This window comes from Prinia subflava, chromosome 2 (assembly GCF_021018805.1).
Source record: "Prinia subflava isolate CZ2003 ecotype Zambia chromosome 2, Cam_Psub_1.2, whole genome shotgun sequence".
NCBI lineage: Eukaryota > Metazoa > Chordata > Aves > Passeriformes > Cisticolidae > Prinia > Prinia subflava.
The window spans coordinates 40,788,860-40,815,769 of record NC_086248.1 but is presented as its reverse complement, the minus strand read 5'-3'; the positions used below and the strand labels follow the sequence as shown (position 1 = coordinate 40,815,769).

Genomic DNA, 26,910 nt, shown 5'->3' with positions numbered 1-26,910 from the left:
GCAAGTGGATAGACAGTCACTGCTCAAAAGCAGTAACAGAACTAGAACACAGTCATTTTCAACTGCAAACTGCTTCTTTAAGAGTCAGAGGAGAACATTGTGTGAAGTTCATAATCTCGTGTATGAAAGGACATTTGTGGTGCTCTTTTTAAAATTAAATAATAAAAGAAAAAAATGATACCAAGTGTTAATTTTATCAAGTGGTGGAGTAGCCAGGTTGAAGAAGGGGAGAAGAAGAAAATAAGTGGATGAGTCTTTCTATAGCAACTGTTTAGCGTCTGGTACTAATTCATCCACTGTTAATTTTGTTAGTGTTGCAGCTGTCAGATGTTTTGCGAGGACAGATTGTGAGCATAGCTACAGGGCCCTTCTGTTGGTTTTCCACTATGCTGAATATCAGGACTGCAGACTTCTGACTTATCTGGAGACTTGGTGACTAATGCAACACTCATGTATTAAGAGGACATAAATTTTATTTCCTTTATTTGTTATGATTGAATAATTTTATTGGTGGAAGAAAGCTCAGTTTTGTGTAGCAAGTAAATGTTGCAGCATGTAAGCGATGAGTCCAGAAAGGAATTACAGAATTTAGCTGCTTCAAACCTCCATTAAATAATTATTAATAGAGATATTTTATTTCTACATTACCATGCAGAAAAAAATACTTGCCTGACAAAGATTTTATTTGTGTTCACAAAATCTACATAGGTCTTCTTTCTCCAAAGACTATTAATCATCCTTCCTTCTCGTGTGCAGAAAGTAGAACTGAAGGCAGAGGTGGGACTGGCAGAATGGAGGTCATATGTGGTTAGGACTGTTGATATTAACAGAACAATGGTTTCGGAGGGGAAACCTAAACTATTCCACATTTATCACTTCTGAGAGGAAATGCAAAGGAAAACTAAGGTGATGTTGTACAAGATATAAGAGATAAAGGAAACAGGATTTTTCTCATTAATTAAGGAGTCTTTTCGAGCCTTTTCTTTTGAAATTCTATTGCTTAAGGAAAAACATTTTCTTAGAAAAATTTTTTGCTTTTTATTTTTTCCATTTAACTTTTACCATTCAAGTATAATAGTAGCAAAACTCACAGTTTATCTTTCCTTGACCAGTAGTTACAAATTATTTTGTGTCCTTGCCATGCCTCCATGTGCCTTGCTAGTGGTGCTGTGTCACGTTGAGGAGCTCTGACAGAGGAGATTACAGCTTCTCTGGGCAGCAGCAGATGAGAGATTGCATGTTTTTTTTTTTCAGCAAACTTTGTCACAGTTTTCATTATTTTAGGAACAACTTTATGAGTGCAAAGTAGACAAATTGCATGTAAAAGTGTGTGTTGACAGCAATAATCTGCACCTGTTCCTGAGCTTTATGTTCAGTTCTGCTTAGGAGGAAGATCTGTGTAGCATTTTGGAGACCACGCATATTTTTAGTGTGTGGTATTGGTGAGATGTGTAAGCAAAGCTTATAGATAAAATGAAGAGGAAAAGCAGTAATTTTATTAGGTATATTGGCAGTGTATTTTCCATTTGGGTTAAACAGAATTTAGGTAAGTGTAACAAAAATAGGAAGCCTTTATATCAACAGGGACTTGAATATTGGGAGTTTAGGCGGGAGAGAATATGAAGACATGACAGCAAGAGAAGACAATGAATGATAAATTAGCTCTGCTTCTTTTATTGCCCTCAAAAGAGTTCGAGGAGCTGTCTGTGAAACTGAAAGGCAACAGATTTAGAGCCAGGGTAAAAAAGGAGGTGTTTTAACATTTTATAGGGCAAACCTATGGAACTTGCTGTCAGAGCAGAGTGCTGTTGGAAATCTTAGCGGGACTTAAAAGAAGGAATAGATCTGATGCACTGCAAGAAAGTAAAAGTATCTCATTTTGCCTTTTGGGAAAGGGAAGGTGAGATGAAAAAGATGAAATAAATTGGCCACTACGTCCAAAGGAGAGCTAAGTCTGTCTATCCACGCCCTTGAGATAGTACAGCTGTGCCTGGTGTTATCTGTTACTGACGTGGGGGCAAGCCCATGTTTGGCTGGGCTCCTCCCAAGCACCTCCTACCACGCAGAACTCTAGTGTATGTACTGCAATTAAGGATTCCTGTGCAGGTTGCCTTACAGAAAAAAATCAAATAGTATCTTCTGTTTCCAAGTGCTTATTGTTGTTTCTAAAGTTTTCCAAGATATTAGGCTATCTTCTGCCCAAAGACAGTAATTCTTGAAAGGATGATTTTCGAGAAGATTTTTATTAGAGACAGTAAAAGTATGTCAGCTCTGTGCAGTATGATTGAATGACTTTAATTGTATCGCAGTTCTGCTTTTAAAGCATAGCTTAATTTCCCTCAAATGAATATAATATAAGAATTAAAGCTATTAGCTTTTTTTTCTTTGAAATAATATGTTACTATGTAGATTTTGTTATTACAGCATTCTAGGAAGTAGATCTTTGTGCAAAGTATTTCTTTAACTGACAGTCAAGCAACTATGACTGGTCTCCAGATGAGCAGCGAGAGGGTAGATAAGATGTCACAGTTGTCCTTCACCACTTATGGCCATTAGCAGGAGTTCAACCTGTTCTGTCATTATCCTGCTGACACTGTACAACAGGTTGTATTGCATTGGCACTGGCTTCCATATGTCAGCACATCTGTGAGCGGTCAACTCAACCAACCATCTCCAAGTCCCCCACTTTCGCCAGGGATATTGCTTGAAGCATATTTTCAAGGAGACGAGAGCACACATCTTTTAGTTGTCAGATTTCTGTGTATCAGCATGGATTCATTCCTTTTTCTTCTCTCATACTGGTTTATAAGTGTAGGAAGTTTTCTACAGTAAATGCATTGTGAGGTGTGAAATTCCCTCCTTTCTTTTTATTGTTATTTTTTGGTTTCCTCTTGTGGTTCCCCCCACCCCAAACAAACGCACTAATTTCAATGTTTTCCCCAAAACATGAGATATTTAGAATTATATGCAACATTACATAGCATACTTTGTACATGAATGACAGATTAAATATAGTTTAAGCAGTGTTAACAATTCCATCCTTTGTCAGTCCAAGTAAATGACTCAACCTTACAGGGAATCTTTACAAGTCACTTTCCCTGCCACTTCACTTTTAAAGTGGTAGCTGTTACATTCCCATCATCCTTGTTTCCATTAAAATCAGGCATATAGATTTAGTACAAGCACTGAGAATCCTAAATAATCTTTTACTTGTAAATGCACTTGGTTCTAATAAAATGAAAAAAAAACCATAATGAAAACTTTTATGGCTGAGTTAATTTCCTCCTCTCTAATTTAAGCTAATAAAACTGTGTGGAACATGCAGGTAAATTATTTTGCTTTGAAATACAAATTAGTAAATTAATTTTCACCTGAAATGATTTTTGTGTACTCACCAGTAGGAGGTTACACTGCAGTAACAAAAAGTATATGTGGGGCTTTTTCCTGATTTGCATTGAAAAGTTAGTTTTGTGGGGTGTCTCTGCAGGGAAAAAACCCCTCCTGTAACAGTGATGGAGTTTTTGCTTGCTCCTTTGTCAAGTAATTATTAATTTTTCTTCCCTTTTATTATAGTGCCTCTTGCAAAGGTCCTGCTTCCATTGCCAAACAATAATGAAATCCCTATTAGTACCAGGATGCAGAACATTTATATATGGAAGGTTTTCTTGCTATACTGAAACTATTGATGTGCCTGTACTGGAGGAATTGGGCTGAATATACTCATTGATTCTTACTGCCTGAGGAAAACAAGAAATTTCTCATAAATTAATGATAATACTGTGGCTAACTAACCAGATTTCTCAGAATTGAACTGATTTTGGCATCTGGGTTTTTTCAGATTCCTGGACATTCAATGAGAAAAAACTATTTTAGCAAATTGAAAATTGAAACTGTGCATGCATTCAAATGTGCATGCAGCTATATATGTTAGTTATTTTTTAATGTATATTGAGTGTTTTGTTGGAACCAAAATAAAGGTTCAGTGCTTTGCAGAAAGTATTTGCAATTTATAATCAAATTTATTAGAAATAAAACATGTGATTTTAATAGAAGAAAAGGCATTTCAAGAATGTTAAACAAAATATTTAAATTTTAAGATTATTTCAATTTTTTGAATTTGAAATTAATTTTTGAAGTTGACTTGCTCATGGAAAAAAATTCACTTGCAAAAGAATGCCTAAAATAGTCACCCACTCTACTGATTCCAGATTTTATAGTAAGCCTCACAGTACAGTAGCATCATTAAATCATTTTTAACTAGGGATATTGTCAACTTTGTTTCAAAAACTAGACATGAAGCGCAAATGTGAAAGTATCTTATTTGTAAATGTGAACATGTTATTTTGCTTATGTAGGTCCAGATTTATTCCACTTAATTTTAGGCATTGACCTTAGATATCTGTGTTGTCACCTTCAAATTCTTCTCCAGTTACACTCCAAAGTACCTCCAGGGAGCAGTTCAAAGCTGAGACCCCTGTGTCACTACCCTGCCTGTAGCCCATGTCTGCTGTGCCCTAACTTGGTGTCTTGACACCTTGCCCAGCTTTACATTTTACTGTTGTAGGCACGTCGCACATCTGGGGTGTTTTCTGATCACCTTTAATTTTTCCTGTCCATGAGCACAAACTTCTAAGGCAAATCTGAGCAGCTTTAGTGTATGAGTGGGATGAAGCTTCACTAACCCTCTGAAGAGCTGAAGAGCTTTGCTGGACAAGTGAGGTCATTGTGCCAGGGGAAATACCAATATGTATTTGCAGCTCTGTGTGCTGGCTAGCCACAGCATACAATCCACAGCTCAGACTGAAAACTAGTTCAGTGTATGTTTAATAAAATTCAGAAGCTGAGTGAGTGGTTGGTTTTTCTACCAGCTCTGCCAGTTTGATGAAATTCCTGTTTGAGCTGTGCTAATCCAATTGTCCCCTGTGCTAGGTTTTGGACGGGGTGTGTGAGTTAGGCCTGTGTGTGCTCACCTCAGTGTGCAGCAAGAGTCACAGCTGCCATTTGGTGGCATTACTGGGAATTCAGAACCTGCCTGTTGCAATCCTGAGTAACTTGCTCTAGGGGACCCTGCCTGGGCAGGGAAGGTTGGGTTAGGTGGCCACCAATAGTCTCTTCCAACTTCTGTGATTCTGTGGAATCTCATTTTAGATTAAGTAGTTCAAGACTATAATTAAAGATCTAAAGATCTAAAGGGTAACCTGCCTGGAAAGACAGTTTGGCTAGTCAGTTACAGTTAATGTGAATAGAGGTGTGTCAATAGTGAATACTGTTCACTCATTAAGGTTTACAAGATCCTGAAGATTCAAACGGTTTATTAGAGGCCTTTGGCTGTGGTAAGAACACCTTAAGGATCTATCCATGTACTCATAAGTTTATTTTTTCTAATTTCTATGTAATCCATGCCTGAAAAATATGATATTTAGAGTACATTTAGATGCTGTGAATAGTGAAAAAAGAATTCAACAGTTCTTGAACAGTAGTGATTGATGGTACTGAATGTCTGTCTCAGAACTGATGCAACATTACCCCTGTGCAGTTGCCTAAAAGATCACCAGTGTAAATGGGAGCATAGTCAGACATGGACGTTTTCTTCTTCTGGCTTCTGGGGGTGACAGAGTTGCAGTTGCTGCTGGTGATCTAAAAGGATTGTTCATGCACATTTGAGATTTCTCCTCGACTGAGAAAAGGGTGAGATAACAAAAGAGGTTAAGCACTTGGAAAATCTTCTTTCTCTCTCTTCTGTGACATTGGGAATGTCTGGTGGTACAGAAGCACTGGTGTAGTCTGTCAGAAAAGGGCTGCTAGCATGGATGAGTTGCATAAAGAGTTAAACTCTACTGGCAAATCACTATTTTAGTCAAGCTGTACTCTATAGAGTCAAACTGCAACCCAGGTTAAAGTGCAGCCTTGTTGGCAAAATTGTCTGCTGCACCAGGAGCTTCCTAAAGCTCCATAAGATTCTGCAGGGATTGTACCTATTGGTGCCTCAGCATCAAAAAGTGTCTGATGTTGACATTGTCTTGTTAAGAATCTCCCAAGATAATTTAAATTCTTTACTGTTTCTTTCGTAGGGCTCCTCGATTTAAGGGGTTCCAGCAGCAAGACAGCCAGGAGCTTCTGCACTATCTGTTGGATGCAATCAGGATTGAAGAGACAAAAGTAATGTCTTTGTGTGTCTTTTAAAAATGAACTACTAAGAGTCATTGCTTCCATGTTCTTCATGTTTCCAGTTTTTAAAGATGTACTTAATGAAGTAGGAATATCTATTTTAGTTATCTTGAGAAAAATAATTCTTTTGAAAGATATTTAATTATGTTCATGTTGATTTGTTAAAATAGTTGATTGGAATCAAAATTTCAGTAGTAGTAGTAGGAATATGGTAATTCCTACAGTAGCAGGAATATGGTAAGTACAACATGATAACTTTGGGAATCAAAGTTGTTTGCGTGTAAAAAAAGGAAAAGTAGGAAAAAAAGGACATCTGAGACATCAAGAAAGAAAAGGTAGGACCTCTGCGTTAGCTGACAAAGTGAATTTTTAAAGCTTTGGAAGAAAAATCAGCAGTTCTTAGTTACAGGTCTGCCCATAATTTTACCTGAAAATTTTCTCTGAAAATTGTGGGAGGGGAAAAAAAATTTCCTGCAAGGTTTCTTTTGTCTCTTGAAAGTGTGAAGAACTCCTTACTTTATCAATAAGGTGCTGTTTTTTTTGCTTGAAATCTACATCCAACTATGTGAAGCATAGAAGCAGTTTGTTATATTGAAAATGTCCCTTTGTGAGGTTTTTTTGGTTCTTTTCCTTCATTATTTTTGATTCCCGAATTGTTCATACAAGAAAGGGAGTGTTTGGTTGCTATTTTGGCCATATCAGATTTAATCTGTCTTACTTAGTCTTGGACCTTTGTTTTCAGATGGTACTTTGCAGTAAATAGCCTTTTCTAGGCCTCCTCTAAAGGGAGGCCTTAAATCTTGTACTGACCGGAATACTTCCTCTTCCCTTTCATTTAGTAACCCCATGAATGTCATGATCCTGAGCTGAACTGTCTCACAGATAAGATGTAAAGCTGTGTCTGAGCCTGGTTCCTGGCACTACAGTAGAGCTGAACAAATCCCCATCCTGCCACAATACCAATATTTATTGGTCTTGTCAGCATTCTTGATTATAAACAGAGCTGAACTGCAAGAAACAGTTAAACCTTTATGCTCACACTTAGAAAATGATGTCTTGAACATGGCACACCACAGAAGCAGCTGACTTCAGTTAGAAAACAATTGTTACATTTTTGCAGCAGAGAGAAGCTTTATTATTTTTTTTTTGATTTTCATGTAATGAAAGGTGAAAACTATGTTTTCTTGACAAAGGAGGAGTCACAGAAAGCAGGATTACTACAACAACTAAGCAGCTTCTCCATGAGCTGCTTGTGCTTTCCCCTCAAATCAGTCTCCTGTCAGCTTCAACAGTGAATGTGCCATCATTGCAATAACCTGCATTAGCACTTGCCTTCTGAGTAATTTATCATTAGAGAGCAGTGACAGCTACAATACCTACCTCAAAAGAGTGATGGAAGATGGTAAAAATTTATGGTGATTTTTGGGCAGTATTTCTGCCACTCCATCACCAGCCAGAGAGATGTGGATGCCACCCTGCCCTGCAATTACATCCCACTGCTGCCCTAATGGTGCATGACTGCAAACACATCTTTATCACCTCGGGGTGCTCTGCCACCGACAGTACTAGTAAAAGCTCTCTCTCCCCCTCTCTCTTTTTGTTTTTTTTAATTATCCCACGTTTCAGGTCTGTAGATGGCAGACAACCAGGAGCCTGGCCATCCCTGCTTCCCTATCCATCAGGATCAGTTGTTTCTAAACCCTTAGTTTTGATGACGAATACATAACATACATAACATAGCACTAGTTATAGGAGCTAACCAAAAATCCTGTTATACTTCTACCTCTCTTGTGTGATTCTGTGTTTGTACCTGACACCAGTACTGAACTTTTTCATATTCCTGAAGAAAAAAGTTAGAAAGTGTACACAAGTGGACTTTTAAGCTAAAAGCGTGGCCATACAACAATAAAGATGACATAGTGTCTACTGTCTCCAGCAATGTGGGCTGGAGATGGTTTCACACCGGGGCCTGAAGTGGCTGAACCCTGCTGCTAATTGATTAATGTCTGCTGCCATTGTCCACAGCACCCTGCCCATTCAAAGACTATGTCTTTCTTTGACCTAAATAAATGGTTCAACGAGCTAATCCCAACAAAAGGGTTGCTTATGGCCCTAAACCCATTTATGGTGCTCAACTTCATGAATTACCTATTGATTAATCCTTTTAGTATATTGTTGGCTTTAAGATGAACAAAGCTGAGCTCGGGGCAGCGGGAGTTAATTCACAAGCCAGGTCACATACTCATAAGGTCGGAGTATGACTTGGGCTGATGGGTGTCTGAACTGGAAACCAAACCTCTGACACTGTCTGTCATCCTTATACTGCAGTGATCTGTGGCTTCGAAGTGTGCTTTGCTGCCTGGAAACTGGAGCCATTTATTAATCTTTTCCTGTTAGGACAGAGGGTTTCAGTTGCTTGCAGAAGGTTTGGTATCACCATTTGTCTCTTAGAATGGTACTTTGCTCTAAGTGTGACTTCAGTATTTAATTACAAATGTATTTTGCACACCCACAAGGGAGACTACGTTAGTAGAGTTTGTGGATCAGAGAGACAGGCCATTTGCCAGGAAAAGAGAGAGCACAGGTCATGCATGCTAGCTAGAGTCAGGGGACCTGATTCATCCTCCTGCTTCTCTCTCTGCAGCATGTCAGAGGTTGGGCTTTTCTACCAGCCCGTGCAATTCTACTGCCAGGAATACAACATCTCTTCACCTCCAGGCAGTTGAGAAATAGCAGGGAGAAGCACCCCCTGTCTGGAGGGACAACTACAACTCATTAATGAATTTGCTTCTTTCTGATTCTTCTTTCAAAACTGTCTTTCTTAGGATTTTTTTTTAGTAAACATTCGTAACATTCACATGGATTCGTAAGAAGTTTCTTTCTCTTCTAAGTTTTCTAACATACCTCTGGAACTGGCAGTGCTAGAAAATAAGCATAAGGGGTAAAAATACTGCCCAAATGCAGTCACTGAAGTGTGGCTGCTGAAAGACTCTTAGCTGCCTTCCAAGTATTTTGTATCCTAGTCAATCAGTATAAGTCCATTCACAGTGGGAGAAATGGATAGCATTAGTTCACTGAAAATCTCATTATTTCTTGGTAACCTGTGACGTTCCCTATGATGGTTCCGTTTTAAGGGAAGAAAATTTTTGGATGAATATCTACTAAAGTTAAGCTCATGTAGTTTTGACATTGTTAGTGAATAATAACAATAGTTTACAATACAAAATTACGTTTATTTTATGGAAATAAGAAGATAAAGTCTAATCATATAAGACTAATTTGTAGAATGTTTACCCTTAAAATACTTTTTTTTTACTTCTAGCGTATACAAACTGGTATCTTAAAAGCATTCAATAACCCAACGACTAAGACAGCAGATGAAGAAACTAGAAGAAAAGTCAAAGGTATGCAACTCTTTATTGAAAACTTCTAAAACTGCACTAGTCATTAAATTTCTGCAGAACTGCCTATTGGAAACAGGAGATCCGAAGTGCTGTAATGGCCAGACTTTATTCTGTGTTACTCTAGTGCCGCCTAGTGTGTACCTGAAGTGTAGGGAGCTTAGTACGTGCTGGCTTGCATCTCTGTATCTAGGAGAAAGGCTCCCCAGTGTTAATCCATCTCTTAATAATAGGTAGAATTTAATATCGTTTTCTAAAATAGCCTACTCTATATTTGTTATGTAGTCATAATTGCTTTATAGTGAGAGGCCACTTTCCATAAATAAAACTGATTTCTGTCAGTTGGCTGGTACTGTGAATACTCTAAATACAATTACAAAGTCAAGATAGGCAGCTGTTCCTAAAAAAGGCAATTTTTCAAGAGAAGAGGTTTTATTCTTTTTTTTTGCATGTGTTTATTTATTCAGTACATTTTATTTGGGGGATTTTGTTTTAATTGAAGTCCTAATGATTAAGATGTTTTGTAAGTTATCCTTCTCAAATCTGCAAAAGTTAAGGCAGAAGGATGTATTAGAAAAGGATTTTGTTACATGTTTTAGATCTTTATAGTTGCAAAAACCATTTTGAAAGAGTGATAATCTCTCTGTTTACCCCAGTGTCTATATCAAGGCAAAGCGGTTTTATGTATACAAAAGAAAACTGAGATTTAAAAAGTTTCTTCTTAAGAGATACTATATTATTACTCTGTTACAGATGATGGGGAAGGGAAGGATAAAAGGGAAGCTCCTCACTAAAATATTTTTAAATGTTGAGATAACACAGTATATGATGTATTAGTTACTGTATTGTGTTCAAAACATTTTGAATATGTTTAAAATTGTGCTTTCATAATATATCTGGGAAAGAATTTTGTTGTACTTATAGTGTGGCATTGGATGTTTTATTTTTCACATTTAAAAAAGGCAATGTTTTTTCAGCATATGGAAGAGAGGGTGTGAAGATGAACTTCATAGATAGGATCTTTGTTGGTGAATTGACTAGCACTGTCATGTGTGAGGAATGTGAAAATGTAGGTATTCTGGAATTTGGTTTGATGTGGAATAGATCACATACTGGTTTGATTACATTGTCTTGAAAGTATAAAATTGTGTTGCCAATTTTATACTTGTTTGTTTGTTTGTAAAAACAAGACTTTATTGAAAGTTTCTCATGTGAAATGATTTATTCCTTCCTTAAAGCATTATCCTCCCAAACCTAAGAAGAGGGATCCTTTGAATTCAAAAAGGATTCAAGTACTGGGCTTGATTTTACATCTGACTTAAGGCTGGAGGTTCTAAATTCTATAATCATATGTGTTATGTGCCTGTGTTATTTGATATTTTTGAAACACCTATTTTAAAACATAAATCCTCCTGCCTGCTCTTCTGGGATACACCTGAAAATTGGAAATTACTTTGAATTAGAATGAGTGGGAAAATGCTAAAATTACTTATTTTTCTTTGAAGTATCTTTTATAATTAACATAATAACCCTAATGAACAGTATATTCCTTTCATAATTAATATTACTGACATTCCATCATAAATGCTTTCCATGATCCTTATAATTTTCTTTTAAGTTTGACAGAGAAAAATCTTAATTGCATGACTTTTCTAATTGAATGTTACATTTGTGTTTGGTTTAAAACATTCTATTTCATATTATAGAGATTAAGTAAATTAATCAATCTGAAAAATTAAGCACAGTCCTGCAGTGCCAGGTAAACTTCCCTGTGTGTGATGTGCAGATTACTCTTCAATGTGCTACTAGTACCAATGAAGAACTTTGACCATATTAAAAATAGAGGTTGTATGTATTTTGCATGTCTCATCTGTTTTTGCTGGATTCTTATATTCTGCCTGCACAGGACTTGGGAATATGCTAGCTGTAGCCCTTTGAGGAAGAGTTTAGTGTTCATTTTCCTTTGCCTGCGCTGGCAAGATATTTTTGATACACGTTTTTTCGTGCAAACCAGCACTTTAGAGGAACCCCTGTTTGAACATCGCTCACCAGGCACTCAGTCACCAGAGCTGCCTGCTTTTGATCTCATTTATTGCCTTACTGGAACCTTAACATTCCTGAGTCCCTCACACAACAGGTAAAAATAGTCCATAGTAAATGTCACAGGTGGAATACAGGAGAAAGGGACATGGTGACAGTAATTGATGGCATGACTGTGAATTAAATATACAACATGACTTTTACTTCTTTTTTTTAAGGTTTTGTTTTTCACAGTCTTTTCAGAGGTAAGATAAGACAGTTTTGGAAGGAATTCGAGAACAGCAAGGGAGAGAGCCTAAGGAAGTTAGTGATAAAGGCAGATGGAAAGTGCTGAAAGAGATTGTCTTTAGGTATGCTTTGCAAGATATTTCCAGCTTATACATGGCAAAAAGAAACCTCAGTACAGAAAAAGAGGTTGGTTTTTTCCAAGTCCCTTTTCCCCTGTAATTGGATTTATTTTACCAGTTAGTATATGGTGTCAAAAAATCTAACATTGCTTTTGTAAAAATCAGTGAAACTGATTTAATCTTAACTGAGAGCATGATGTTAGAACCTGTCACTTAACTGTCATTAACCAGTCCTTGTTGTGTAAGAGTAGAAGTGTCCAGAATCAGGAAACTCTAAAAGGTAGCTTTCTGCAAAATGGTACCACAGAGGCCCATGTGCCTTGAAAATCCATCTGGAGCTCAGAGAAAGTGAGCTCCACACTGCTTCAAGTCAGTTAATGCCCAGATTAATGGCCTTGCCCTTTACCTCTACATGCTGAAGCTTTGTGTGGTGTTAGAAAGACAATTAGAGCTAACTTAACAATTTTTTAAAAAAAATAGTGGGAAGTTCTTCATTGTAGTTTCATATATTTTGTAAGTAATTAACTTGTTGTACAGTTTTTGATAATAAATTGATTAAATAAAGGGAGCTTTGTACTAAACCCATATACTGTTCTTTGTGTTTAAGTGCATTTTCTCTTTTTCTTCAAGATTTCAACAGTAAAAGAACCTTTCATTGATCTTTCACTTCCTATAATAGAGGAGAGGGTAAGAAACAGAATATGTAATAAGTAACTGTTGCTTCCAGTGGATTGTTTTAATACCTTATGAAGATATTTATCCATATACACATAGTCTTGATTTCAGGCCTAAAAATGTAACCTTGTCCATAAATACATGTACTGTTATCCATCTATTCAATATATGATTTTCCTTATATATATATATATAGGCATAAAGTGTCATAATTGCATATATCTTTAAATTAGTCCAAACTTGTATCAAATACCAATCTAAACCCACAGAATATAAATAGAATGGTTATAAATTGGGGTGGGTTTTTTTGTTTGCTTGTTTGTTTGTTTGTTTGTTTGTTTCCTTTTTCTTTTTTTGAGGTCCAGAGAGTCAGATTCTAACCTATTGGTTTGCACCTAAAGAACCTGAGTCCTTTGGGCTGATGTTTACCTACAGGATGAGACACTTTAAAAATGGATATTTGGATTTATTTATTCTGGCATTCTCAGCATTTCATGGATTGATTCCATTAGCTGCAGAGTAACTGTGTTCCTTTGAAGGCATAAGCTGTTTTATCAGGACTTGAGCTTTTCATTTGAGAGTAGAGGGGGTGGGTTTGGAGTAGTTCTTCCTCTATCCTGCATATATTCATCTATATTTAAGGGAGAGTAATTAATGTAATATTTACTTAAATGTATAAAATGTATTTTTCTCCAAACACCATTTTTTTCATAACAAATTCTTTGTTTTTGTTGGTGCACTGAGTGCAGATGCCTGTGGGGGTTAAGGCTTTAAGAGCATTTTGAGTATCTGGGCCCTTGTGCTTCCTGGCTCCCATGTGTAACCAGGGAACTTGGTGGGTTCTGTTTGAGAGTGATTTCTGTGCGTGTTTAGCAGTCTCTGCACTTCCTTGAGAATGGGCATTACTTTATAGTCAGCACTTTACAGGTGACATGTGCTGCTGCCAGTTACGTGAGGGGGGTGTGGCAGCTCTGTTGTCACAGGCTGCACAAAGGACTGACTTAGGGGGACCTGTGTCCCTTTCGATAAAGTCACATCTCCTATAGCTATGCATGTGCTTATACAATAGTAGGATAGACCATTTTGTGTTGTATTACATACAGAAATTTTGTATCATTCCTACTCCTTGTGGCTTTCAGTTGAACCTTCAGAGACGTTGACAGTGAGTTTATGATTTAAAAAAATTCAAAAGTAGCCTTATATCACAATTCAGGGGCATTTAATGGGTTTTATGTAGGTCGATATTTTCTAAAATAAAGGAAAAAATCCACCTACATTCATCTTTTCTGTAGCTTGCAAAGGAATACAAAATTGACATGTTGTCTTTCCTAATTTCCTGTCTAATTTCTTAGGTTGCAAAACCTGTGCCCTTGGGAAGAACAGGTAAAAGTAAAAGTGTACAGGAGGCAGATCTTGGTCAGTATAATTGTTCTCCTATCGGTACACTGAATAATCAACCCAAAATTGTCAAGAAACACTCTTTAACAAAAGATAAGGTAAGAACTTAAATACTCACACTAACCAGTCATCCTGAGTTAACTCAAGTTTTTAGGGTGACTGAGAATTTCTAGGGAATTTTGACACATGTCAGTGGGGTTTTATAGTATCCATATAGCTGACATAGACTCGTTTTAAAATATTTAGGTCATCACTACAAGTGTGAAAAATTATAGTCATTGTTAACCATTTAGTTTTCAGTTACAATGTTTTGTTTATAAGGAAACAAAAAACTGCAAGCTAGTTTCAATTCACGTTGCTTTTGGAACTCTTGCAAGGGTCTGTGCTCTGTACCATAAAAACTCCCCTGAATCAGGTCCTAACACATTAAACACATGTGAAGAAAAAATACAATGTATAAAATACAACATATAAAATACAAAATATAACATACAACATACGAAATACAAAATATAAAATAATGATAGGAGAAGAGAATGAGACAAAAGTAGAAAAAGGACACGAGGAAGAAACAAAGGAAAGGATGGAAAGAAGTAGTGCAGAAACTGATTATTGTAGAAGAAAAGGTCTAAAACTCAAACCGTAGAGATGAATGGAAGGATTTCCATTGGTACCGCTAGAATTTTGATCCAATTCAAATAAAGGGGGAAAAAAGGGAAGGAAAGTTGCTAGTTTCTTTTGGAAAGTAGCCAAATAAAAGAAGGCAAGAAAGAGTCATGAACACTTGCAAATCACCTAAAATTATGGCAGCTTTGTGTTTGGTTTTTTAAATCTATAGGAGTAGTTTTTTGTCGAAGCAATCTTTTTTCTTCTTCTTGCAATCTTGATTTAAAAAAAGTCAACTTCAGGTATTGTTCAAATCAGCAAACATCCTCCTAGGGATGCCTTAGTTAATTCTATGACAAGTGCCTGCAAGGTGAGTTGAATTTTTTCTGGAGCTGCTCATCAACTAAGGCCTCTCATGGGAGGCCAGGGAGTAACTTAAACTTGAGAACCTTTTAGAAGCTGAAATTAGATTAAGTGAATACCTCTTCAAATGTGCCATCTACAGCTGTCACAAAATGAAAGTAATTAGTTGTGGAAAGTATTCATCTCACAGGAAGTATTAGGCTCTTAGCTGACTGGGATGTAGGTTTCTAATCCTAAGTTAGTTTAAAAACATCTGAAGGAAATCAGCTGTCTTAAACATGAGAGATGGAGAATATAAAACAATATAACCCCCCCAATAATTTGCTTTGCATTTGTCGTGTTTCAAAAGATTTGTTCTCTTACAAATCTGCTTCCTGTTTCTCCCCTCTATTACTGAATTAATAATGCCATAATTTACAGAATCAATTGAACCATGAGAGACGGCTTGCCAGAAAAGCTTCCTCAAAGGAAGAAGAAAGAAGCCCTGTTATCATGCAGGAAAAAGCCAAAAAGCTTGAGCTGGAAGGTAGCTCTGGCGTCCTGTACTCCAAAGACCCCTCTGCGGAGGCAGCTGTCAATGGAAGCCAGACGGAGGGCAGTGAGAAGGAAGCCAGCCGCTCCGAAAGCAGCTTTGATGCAGACAGTGAAGCCTCAGAAAGCGAAAGTGCTTCTAAGCAAACAGCTCTGAGCCCACCCAGGAGCGTGTCTGGTGTGAACGTCAGCCACCCAAACCCTAAAACGCCGCACAGCAAGCCAAGCGACAGCAAGGAGGAGATGATTTCCAGTGCCATATCCAAGCTTAGCTTCTGTGATTCTGTAAATGAAGATAAAAAATCAAGCTGCGGAGATCCAGCATTAGGTTTATCAAATAATTCCATGTTCTCAGTAGGCAAATCCTCACTATCCCAAAACCCTCAAAATGCTTTCCAGACACTTTCCCAAAGCTACATAACTAGCTCAAAGGAATGTTCTGTTCAGTCCTGCCTTTACCAGTTCACCTCTGTAGAGCTCTTAATGGGGAACAACAAGCTTTTATGTGAGAGCTGCACAGAAAGGAAACAGAAGTATCAGAAGAAAACCATCTCCACAGGTAAAGCGCTTGTACCTCTGGACAATTTCCAGCATTGCCTCCCAAAGCCTGTGTGCTGGCTGCCCTTCCATTGCTCCAGCACGGGCCTCCCTGCTGTGGTTAAACAGAAAATGTGTCCCCAAGCAAAACTTGCTTGTAACAACTAAAAACCTCATCAGGCAATGGCGACAAGAATAGTTTTTGTATTAGAACATAATCGTAGATGTATCATAGAATTCATTTTGCATCTTTATTCTATCCAAGATGAAGAATTTAGAGATGACCGTAAACTCAGTATGTGCATTGCTCGATACTAATCTTTGCTGCTGTTTCTGTTCCTTATAATCCTCGAAGCTTTGAAGTAAATGCTGTAGTACTCAGCCCCAGTAGCTTACATACTTAGGGAAGTAATGTAATTTGTCTGGAAAGAAGGCAAAAATGAGAGTTGTAGTGAAGAGAGAAAAAAAATTCCAAAAATTTATAAGAGTGGAAATGAGAAAGAAATACCTGCTTGTGACAGTGTTTTCCTCGATGCTTGTATAGCCCAAGCACACTATCAGAGTTCACTGAATAAGAAAAACAACTTAATGAAAAATGAACATTTTAGAATGGCTGGAGGATTGGGGCTTTTTTATGTATAGAAATTCAGAAGAATAAAAAAATTAGGCTCTTCTGATAATTTGTAAATACAGTAAAGGGAGTTTGTATAAGAACAAAAAAATGCCTGCTTGCTGTGCATTTATAGATGTCTGGAGAGATACAAGTTAAGCATGAGTAAATTCCAAAAAATTATTTGTATTTTATAATCATTCCTTTAATCATCATTAGACTGTAAGCGCTATATAAATAACACCTTGTTTCCATGGGCACCATGGAAAAGGAAAATCAATTCACAACTAATCATTATTTATTTTTTCGTTCTAAAACCAAAAATGTAAGAGGTCACCCAATTAAACATTAAATGCTCCATTATACCTCAAATGAACTATTTTCTTTTGAACATACATAAAATCAGTAAATTTTTTTTTTCAGCAAAAGCAAATGCTAGTGGCATGTTCTCTTTTGCTGTGGAGCTTTCATGGTGCTGCTTTTGGTGAGCGCCCTGTGTTCCTTGCCTTCTGCACCATAGGGGGTTTGGAGGCCACATATTCCTATCCTGTATGCTGAAGCCAGCAGGTTGGGAAGCTTCCAGAATAGACAGCCCTCCTCAGACCTTTCTCTTAAATAAGTATGAAGTATGTAGTCATTTAGAAAGAACTGGAGATGGAAAACTAAACTCTTAGTGATTAGGACATTAGCATAGATAGAGACTTGTGCCTTCCAGTTTTTGTCCAGGGATCATCCATTTATTTTAGGTTTAAACAGGAAAGTTGGGTACTATAGTAACAGACAATGTAGGTATCTCAGTGTGCAAGCTGACCTAGATAGTGGACAGGCTTCCAGCTTCTGATCTGATTTGCACAAGACTGGCTGAAATAATGCTCAGATTTCGCAGATTATGGTTATTAATAACTAGAAAAATGGGAAAATATTTTTGTTACTGCACAAAATTTCCCTTGTGTTCTATATAACAAGTACAAAAACATCACAGCATAGATCTGTTAGATGTTTAGAAAGTACTTTAAAAATTCCATATGACTGCCTTCACTTTACAAATTATTTTGATATTCATAAATACAGAAAAGAAAATGGAAGGTGTCTACACAAATGCTCGGAAACAATTGCTGATTTCTTCAGTTCCTGCTATTCTTATTCTCCACCTGAAAAGATTCCACCAGGTAAGAGGCTAAATCCCTCTTGTATATTCCTCTGCCCCATTGGTGGACAAGCCATTCTTCAAATGTCATTGCGGATCCCAATACTGCCTTTCTAGATGGAGACCTGATAGAAGCACTGTTTGAAACAGGCTGATGTTTGCTGTGATTATCCTAACACCTTCAGAGTGCATTTAGCCATCCTGATGTATCCAGGGAAACCTCTTATGTGTCTGTCACCCTTATGTGTATTAGACACTGTACTGCAAACATAACAAAAAAGTTTAAATCAGTTAAAATCTTACTCTTGGATTTTGTTAATTTTAATAGTATAGTGATACACCTTAGCTTTAAAAAGCTGCCTAGTAAAAATATTTATTTTACAGTCTTTTTTTTTTCTTTTGAAGGCTGGTTTGAGTCTACGGAAAGTAAACAGGCATGTGGATTTCCCATTGATTTTAGACTTAGCACCATTTTGTGCTGCATCTTGCAAGGTACCATTTCAAATCTTTATTTTTATTGTAGTTCAGCAGTTGGTGTCCTGACCACCTATTGGATTGATGATGAAGATGATGATGATTTCCTCCTTTTTAAATTAAATTGTAGAGCGAATTTTTCAAATTGTGTCCTGAGATCAGAACAGTAACTGTGTGCAATCCCATTCATATCAAGAATATCACAGATGTTAGCTAGTATTAGTTAAGCTGTGGTGCCCTGGTGATGTTGATGTATATAACAGCATTAAGGACAAGAATTACTGCCTCTATGGCAACTAAATTAGTAAGACTACCGAGTATTTGGAATAGAGCTATCTTGCTGTGGATGTCTCTTTGCCTCTTTTGGAATCATACTGCTGATAGCTACTTAATGTGCCTGTAAAATTCATCATGAAATAACTCACCTTTGTTTTCTGTGTTTCTGGGAATGCAGAACGTTATGGATGGTGCAAGAGTGCTGTACAGTCTTTATGGAATAGTGGAGCACAGTGGCTCAATGAGAGGTGGTCATTATGCGGCGTATGTGAAAGTCAGAACATCCTCCAAGAAATTGCTAGAGCATATTTCTACCACTAAAACTGTTCTGGGTATGTACAAACAGAGCTTCCTTTCCTTTACTGTAAACCAAACGTAACTGTCTATAGGGATTTATAGGAAATAATTTTTTAGCTGAGAATAATCTGTGATTTTTAGACAAATTGTAGAAACCCCATCCCAGCATGTGCCCTAAGCCAGGCTGGATGGAGCTCTGAGCAGTCTGGGCTGGTGGAAGGGGTCCCTGCCCATGGCAGAGCTGCTAGAACTAGATGATATTTGAAGGTCCTTCCAACCCAAACCAGCCTATGATTCTGTTAGTTTTGGTTTTTTTTTGCTGTTGTTGCACACAGTGAATATCCTACTTCTGCTATTAATCCCATATAGAGCTGAGTGAATAATGGAATTTTGATTCAGCTGTTAAACAGATAATTGAGGGGAAACTTTCCTCTCCTACTCAAAATAATACAACCAGATGGATAGTTGTGCCTGGTAAAAATTAATTATTTGGCATATTTGGTATCTGAAAATGGTTTAGTACACCAGTCAAATCCATTACATTAAATTAAATTACATTTTCTGAATATTTGAGCATTTTATGTATCTTATGTATTTTAGGATTGGGAAATTTTTAGTATTTAAAAATCTGGAATACTCTGGTTTAATGTGAACAGCAAGAATCTTTTTCATGGAAGATACAAGGTTTGGTGTAGGGTTTCTGTTGGCATTTTGAGAACAGCACACCAGTTTTTTCTTATTATTACTTGATGGATATGCGGAACAGATAATTGGGGATACAAACATCGTAAAGTCACCCTAGGACAAGAATGAAATAACTCCCAGGACAGAATCTGTTAGTCAAAAAGTTGTGGCAGCATTAATATGTTAAGCTGTCAAAGTGATGTAAATATATTTACTGTTTCCCTTCTTGGGGAAAAGTGAGAACCAAGCATTACCCTTTCTATCCTATGTAGTATCACTTTGCATTTGAAGCTCATTTCCCAGAAAGACAATCTTTTACATTATTCATGAAATCAAAGATTCCTTCAGTCTTACGCTTGTCTTGCAATGATTATTAGAACAGATTAGATCTTTTCATGTCCTTAATTTCACACTGGTCAGCTTTTAAAATAAGATCTTTTTCTATGCCAGAACTGGTTGTGTTCTAGTATAACTTACTGATGGAACTCAACAAGCTCTACTGGAAATGTCTTAGGTTTTCTAAAAAAATATGTAAAAAGCCATGGCAGCATCCACTGTCTTCCCCCGGTTTCTCTTACAATGCTCTTTGACATGTAAGTTTCAAACTGAATAGCAGACTGTATGTAAGTAATCAATTATTCTTGTAGGTTAGAAGCTTCTCTTGCTTTTTGAAATAGCCACTGTATTTGCTTGATGATGTCATGAAACACAAGAAAAAATGTCTTTTGCTTCTGCATTTCAGGTTTAAAAGAAGCCATGGGAGCATCAGGAGGACAGTGGGTGTACGTTAGTGATGCCCATGTTCAGATGGTTCCAGAATCAAGAGTACTAAATGCACAAGCATATCTACTTTTTTATGAAAGATTATTACTATAATTCTTAACAGTTTTATTTCAAAGATGGTAGTGTTATTTAGTTTATCTTATTTAAAGCTGCAGTGGTAAGAATACCTGTAAATATTGTGCCTTTATCTTGTAGAGAATTTATCATATTTTGACTCTGAAGTTCAGTTAAGCTATTATAAATATCTTAATGATTTTCTTAAAGTATGCACTTTGCCAAACATGTAAAATTCCTGGGTTCATTAAAATGCAGTACCCTTAGAATGTAAGATGATGTCCTGTCCTACTGAGGTCTAGGGAAAGTTTGTTTTTGATTATAATAAAGATAAGCTTTCGCCCATAGTTCTAGAACAGTTGAGAATAGAAATACTGATAGTGCTAAGTGCCTGGATTTGCTGGTGTACAGTAACAATACAAAGTGTTCAGCTTCTTTTCATCCAGTCCAGACCCTTCCCATTGCTGGGTTGGATGTCAGCTGTTAAGATTTCTGCAAAGAAGAGCCTATCAAATAGTGTTGCTTCCATGTTTAGTAATTGGAAAGCAGAGTCTTCCCAGAATGGAGTAGGAGCAGCTGTGTCTGGATAGTGCTTCAGTGCACTTTTCTTGAGAAGAGCTGGGAATAATTGGGAAAACATGGCTTGGCTTCTAAATAGTGACAGTGAATCCTCAGATACCCAGTACCCTTTCAGTTGTCTCCAACTGGCACCGGTATAGCAATGTACTCCTGTTTCAATATAAATATGTACTTGGTGTGCGTAAGTATATCCCCCAAGATATATACACACACCATAAATCCATCCATAGAAATGCTCATTTTACCTTTTAGAAAAGAGAAATGCAAATAATTTCTGTATTTAATAATTTTTCAACTGCACAATTATGACAATGTACAGCATATAATCTTGTGTATATACAGAGCTTAAGCGTAATTCAGTAAATTCTGTTACTTTTGGTTCCAAACATGAACTTGTTTATCTATTCCTGAATACTTTTCTCACAGGAGTAATAAACTATAAATTATTTTTGCACTGTGTGTGTGAGTTGAACAGTAAATGATGACTTTTGCCCTCTGATACATGTCTGGACTTCTTTTGTCAGCAGTGGGGGACAGTAGATGTCCTAGTGGTAGAACTGGTTTCTGTGGATTGACTGCCTTGTTTTGAGGTGTTACTTCCTTTGGTAATACCTCATTTCCATCCTAGAGAGTAACAGATACATTCTAAGGTCAAGACCTGATGACAACTTGAAGTTATGTGGTAATTAATAATTTATTTAATAAGCAGTTACTTAAATACAAATTACTTCTGTAACAGTTCCATCCTGTATGACTTGCTCTTTGGTAGAGAAAAAAATGTTAATATATGCTTACTGTTTTCATTTATGGTAATGTTTTTTAATGAAAAAACATACTGTCCCTATTACTGTCTGTACCCCATACCCACCTGCCTGACTCTCCTATTCTCTACATCTGTTTCAGAGCTTCATCCCACTTGCATTCCCTCATTTGCTTAAGAAAATGCCACAACCTGCTAGAATTGCATTTGCTCAAAGTGCTGAGGTGTGTCTTACAGCCACATGACTTGCACATTCTTGTGCAGGCACTAGGGATTGTTAGGCCATACAACTGATAGTCATAATGGAGCTAGCCTCTGGTTGCACAGGATGGTATTTTCCAAAGGAAAAGTCCTCTTTTTAGGTCAAAATTAGACTATGTGTTTCGGCCAAAATCATGTGTTTTTTCGTTCTACAAATGAAAATTGTCTCAATCTACCCAAAAGTAGTAAAACTCAGAGAAACCAAACAGTCAGCTTTAACCATCTGTATTCCAGGTAACAACATCTTAACCAAGTAAGAAAGAAAGAAAGAATGTTTAGATGGGAGTTGTTTAAAATACCTTAATTCTCTTTTTGTTCCATATCTTCCCATACCATTCATCCACCTACACACACCCTTCTCCTCTTGTATATAACTGATCAAAACTCAGAATTAGACCCAGGCAACAGTTGTAGCAGATGGCAACTAAGTGTCACTTGTGTGACACAATCTTGCTAGGAGGATGGTGGAGTGAATCCTCCACCCTACAGCTGACAGAATGAACAGCTGACACCTGAAGTTCCCCCTTTTGCTGACTTCTGTAAAATTACTGAATTTAAGTATCTGTATTAATCTACTTTTTAGCCTAGAGCTACTTCCCTAGACTGCACAACTAGGAGAGAAATAGAATGAGGTTCTTAACCTGTTACTTCTTTTAATACTATTTTCAGGAAACTCCTGAGGTGGTCTTTGCTTCTTTTAAACTGGAGTTTGCAAACCATTTGCTGAAATTTTCCCAAGTGGACATATAAGTGCCTAGGATGCCGTAAAAGATGCTGGCAGGATTATTTTCTCATTAACGGCTAAAGAACATTTAATTGTATTTACAGGTATTTTGTAGAACATGGAGACAAAGTGCCGTGAAAAAGAGCCAGTGCCTTTATTGAGGATAGGCATTGCTGTTGCTTCTGGAAGAGGTGTTCTGAGTTGAAATAAAAAGCTGTATTGGTAGGAACTCTGTAAGCCTTGAGTCAGGAACAGGTATGAAAATAAGATAGAAGGAAGCATTTTCTAAAAATGAAGGCAATAGGTGAAGTTACGCCTTCAAAATGAAAATACTGATGACCAATGCAAGACATCACACACAATTTTAGATGCAAGTCATAGTGCCTTTTATACAGACTTGAGTTTTTTTGTGTGAAGTTTGGCTCTAAAGAAACTACATAAATGTGTATACTGAAGACTTCTTATAATACTTTATCAGAAATTGGAAAAGAAGCTTAGAGCATTCTGAGAAAACAAGAGTATACATCCTACATGTGCTAGAATGTTAAATATGATTTTATAGTCAAGGAACTGGCAGTTTCCTGCAACTGCCAGATGTGTGTATGCTATTGAAAAGCTGTATATTTTAAGATTTTAGGTGAAGAGCTTGAAAGTTTAAGACTCTTCTTAAAATGTCTTATGTTACCAACCAAAAATCTCTTCATTCCTACAGCATATACTCTTTACAGAGCTTCACCATATTTTTGTGGTCCCCCACATTGAGAATGTAACCTGGGTCTTCATGTGGCATAGCTTCAAAATGGCTTTCCCTTCATCCCACCCTTCTCACAAGGGCACCACTGCTTTGTTCATCAGCCCCATTTGTTCTTTATGTTTTTGGGGTCTCCATAAGCCTCTGTATCAATGTCTTTGCTTTCACTCATCCTTAAGCATAATATAGTGGTTCCCAATCTCATCACTTACTCTTGCAAAGCTCTTGCAGGGGGAGCTACTGTAGCTGTGGTCTGGTCTGTCCCCACCACCACACTGGCTCTGCCTACAGATGGAATAGCTGGGACTCCTGAGCAGCTCTCTGCTGACCAGTCACAAGAGAGTGCCTGTAAAACAATTACAAAGGATTCAAATTAAATAGTTCCTCACTCATCTATAAGTTAACCTCACCTATGGGAAGTACCTGACTGGAACCCCCTACAAGTTTCCCCAGAATAGAGGCATCAACAAAGCCCACTGCATCAGCTAGAGTTAGTAAAGATTATAAGAAAGAATTTTGTTATCTTTGGATTTATATGTCATTTACACTGAAAGTGGCAAAAAGTGATGGGGAGATTTGTTATACTAACCTGTCTACAATATGTGTACAGACACCACGTTTGCATTAGTCTGTTCTCCTAAGAGATGGCTACAAAGAGGGGTGAAGGAAAAACAAACCCTGAACTTTGCCACCCAAAATGTACACACTGTAATCACCTTTGTTTAGAAAATTAAATCCATGCAGTCTGCCAAACCTTCCTCCCCTTTCCCATCTGCATCCTGTGTGTGTACAAATGAAGTGCTCTTGCCTATGGCTTCAAGTGGTAGCAGGTGAGAGTGGGTTATAAATTCATTAAAAGGCTGAAATGACTTAACTTCACCATTTGCTTCTCTGTACGCTTCTTTTTTATACTAACACAAACTGAATCATAAAGCGACATGAAATTAATGCACCTACGTTCTCAACCCATTATAAAAATCTTATTTGAACATATTGGTGACAAACTAAGAAAGGAGTAATTTCTTTAGTAGAAACTCTAAATGTATTAAAATGGAAACAAATTAGATGGGAACAAAGAAAGCATTTAAATACAACTCTTCTGTTAACAAAATTAACAAATTCAATTTTTATTAAAAGTGGTAGCACACCTCAGGAAACAGCTTTACAGCAGCCCTGATTAAACAAAGTTTTGATATTCCTTAGTTTTCAGTATCTGGACTCTGTTTTGCTGTACCGTGTACATTTATGCATTTGTACAAAGATTTATATATCCACGTGAAAGAAATGCCACTATTCTTTGGTAGAACCATTTCAGTCTAATTATTTTAGAACAGACTATTGCTTCTTCTGTGTCTGTTTACCATGTCTTAGGCTGTCATTTTGCCAGCTGTTGTAGCTGTCGTGCCTCTCCTGTTGGTGTATAAACAAATTGCAGAAATTGTGGGAAAGTGATTATTCAAAATGATTCATAATCTATTTTTTTGTAAATTAGATTATAAAATATATTTTCAAATGGATGTCTGTTCATGCAAGTCAAAACACTTTGCACAACATTACACAGAAAGTCTAAGTGAATTTATATGTTATAATAAAACAATTGCAGTGCATTGCAACCACTTCAAAACTACTTGGTGTACATTCTACATATATAAAGTTATAAATATTTCCATCTTCATTGATAGCAGCAGAAAAACGAACTTTTAAGTGTCAAGAATGTTTCTTAAAGCTATTGCAGCTTCCAATATTTTTCTAGTACAAAATGTAAAGATGCAGTACTAGTTTTAAAGGAAAACGAGGGTTTATTTTGAATGGGTTTATGACTTCTTAGCAACTATCTCATTGCTTTGCTAGTTTAGGGGTTTTTTGCTTTTGAGCTGTGTAATCTGGGAATCATTTTAGTGTATTCTGTAATGAAACCACCATGTCAAAGGCCACCATTCCCCATTTAGCCATTCCACTAAGTTGAGTTCTGATTCTACTGTCGTTTATGCATGGAGATAATCCCTGATATGTTCCTGAGTGCTTGCATTTACACAAAAGACAATCCAAGTAATCAAAATACTTGTGAGCTATAAATCAAGCATGTAAAAAGTTTCATCTAGTTTTCATTGATTTCCTTTTTTCATCTATTTGAACTCATAGTCTGACTCTACTCTGCAGGTATTTAAATAACAAATAGTACTTTTAGAATTTGACTACAGTGCTGATACATGGTACATTTTATTTGCATATTTCTAATTCCAAATATTACTAAATAAACAGGGTCTTACATACAGACTGTATTTAAAAAACAAACACAAGTCTGATCAGTTTTCCAGTCTACCCAAGGTGCTTTAACAAGTTTCTGAGAGAACAGCTCCATTTGTCATCTATTTATTTAGTCTTTTCATCTGTTATTTATTGTTAGAACAATGTGTAAATAAAACACCCACGCGTTTAGAAAACTGTTATTTAAGATGTATGTTGTACATTGGAATTCATGTATTTTTTCTTTTGTGTTGTCTCACATCATCACTGCCTGTGGAAGAGCTCCCCAGAGATGAGTCCATATCCTTGAACACTTATGGGACATCTCTTGTTTCCCCTGCCTTACTCTCTGTGGCAAAGGGCATAGATAAATTTGTTTCCTTTACAAGAACTGAGTTATGTAATTCTTTGATAAGACCAGGACCAAGAGTAGGACTCCCTCACATGCCCAGTTTCAGTAGCAGCTGGAAGTTTGTCCATCCATAAGCATCACTCCAGAGTTCCATCTGTGAGTCGACCCTAGACAAAACTTTCACATTTCTGCCCATGGAAAGTATTCTCAATGCTGCCATTCCATGTGACACAAAAAGGGGAAAATCTAGAACGCTTCAGCCAACACTAAGATTTAGCCTAAGTGACACTGACAAATCTTAAACTGAAATCAGTACAAAGGTTTCTCGAATCCTTCAATTTTCTATAGATTTATAATGGTTAACTTTGTTAGTTCGTGTGGGTATTAATATCACTTTCAGCAGTGCACAGAGGGACTGTGGATGTTTTCGGCATTTACATCCCTGACGCTGAAGGAAGGGAGGGCAGTGATCCTAGCGGTAAGAAATGTGCCAGCTAATGGAAACCTCTGCTCCACACAAAGGAATGGCATTACTCAATCCCTGCCCACAGCGCCGATACAGGAGGAGCTGTTTACTGCAGGTGATTGTTTTTTCTTCGTACCTTAAAATAAAAGGAAAAATTCAAGGTAGAACTCAGAGAAATTATTTTGGATATTCAGAATAAACTACTTGGAGAATTGTTCTGCTTCACAAACACTCCTGATAGCCATACACTAGCCTGACTTTGAATGCTGTGCAACACAGAAGTTATTACGTATTTCTGTGTGAGGCCAGTGCCCAAAGCCTGTCCCCTTACACGCGTAGCTACCAGCTTTATATACTGCTTGATGCAACTTTATATACT

General features: G+C 37.0%; 1 protein-coding gene across 4 annotated transcripts in view; it reads left to right on the top strand.

Annotated features, from left to right (window-relative positions):
• The window catches only part of USP45 (ubiquitin specific peptidase 45), a 49,534-nt gene extending 28,065 nt beyond the window's left edge, over positions 1–21,469 (top strand). Inside the window, exons 9-18 of one of the 4 annotated variants that reach the window (XM_063389698.1) lie at positions 6,072–6,159; positions 9,491–9,572; positions 10,547–10,638; positions 12,587–12,643; positions 13,984–14,127; positions 15,419–16,088; positions 17,748–17,845; positions 18,229–18,315; positions 18,752–18,905; positions 20,297–21,469. In XM_063389698.1, the coding sequence (XP_063245768.1) occupies positions 6,072–6,159; positions 9,491–9,572; positions 10,547–10,638; positions 12,587–12,643; positions 13,984–14,127; positions 15,419–16,088; positions 17,748–17,845; positions 18,229–18,315; positions 18,752–18,905; positions 20,297–20,430 (1,606 nt within the window). In that variant the 3' untranslated portion in view covers positions 20,431–21,469. Of the gene's footprint in view, positions 1–6,071; positions 6,160–9,490; positions 9,573–10,546; positions 10,639–12,586; positions 12,644–13,983; positions 14,128–15,418; positions 16,089–17,747; positions 17,846–18,228; positions 18,316–18,751; positions 18,906–20,296 lie in introns of those variants that run through there. The other 3 variants (XM_063389699.1, XM_063389700.1, XM_063389701.1) reach the window with 3 other exon arrangements.
• Positions 21,470–26,910: the final 5,441 nt, after the last annotated feature.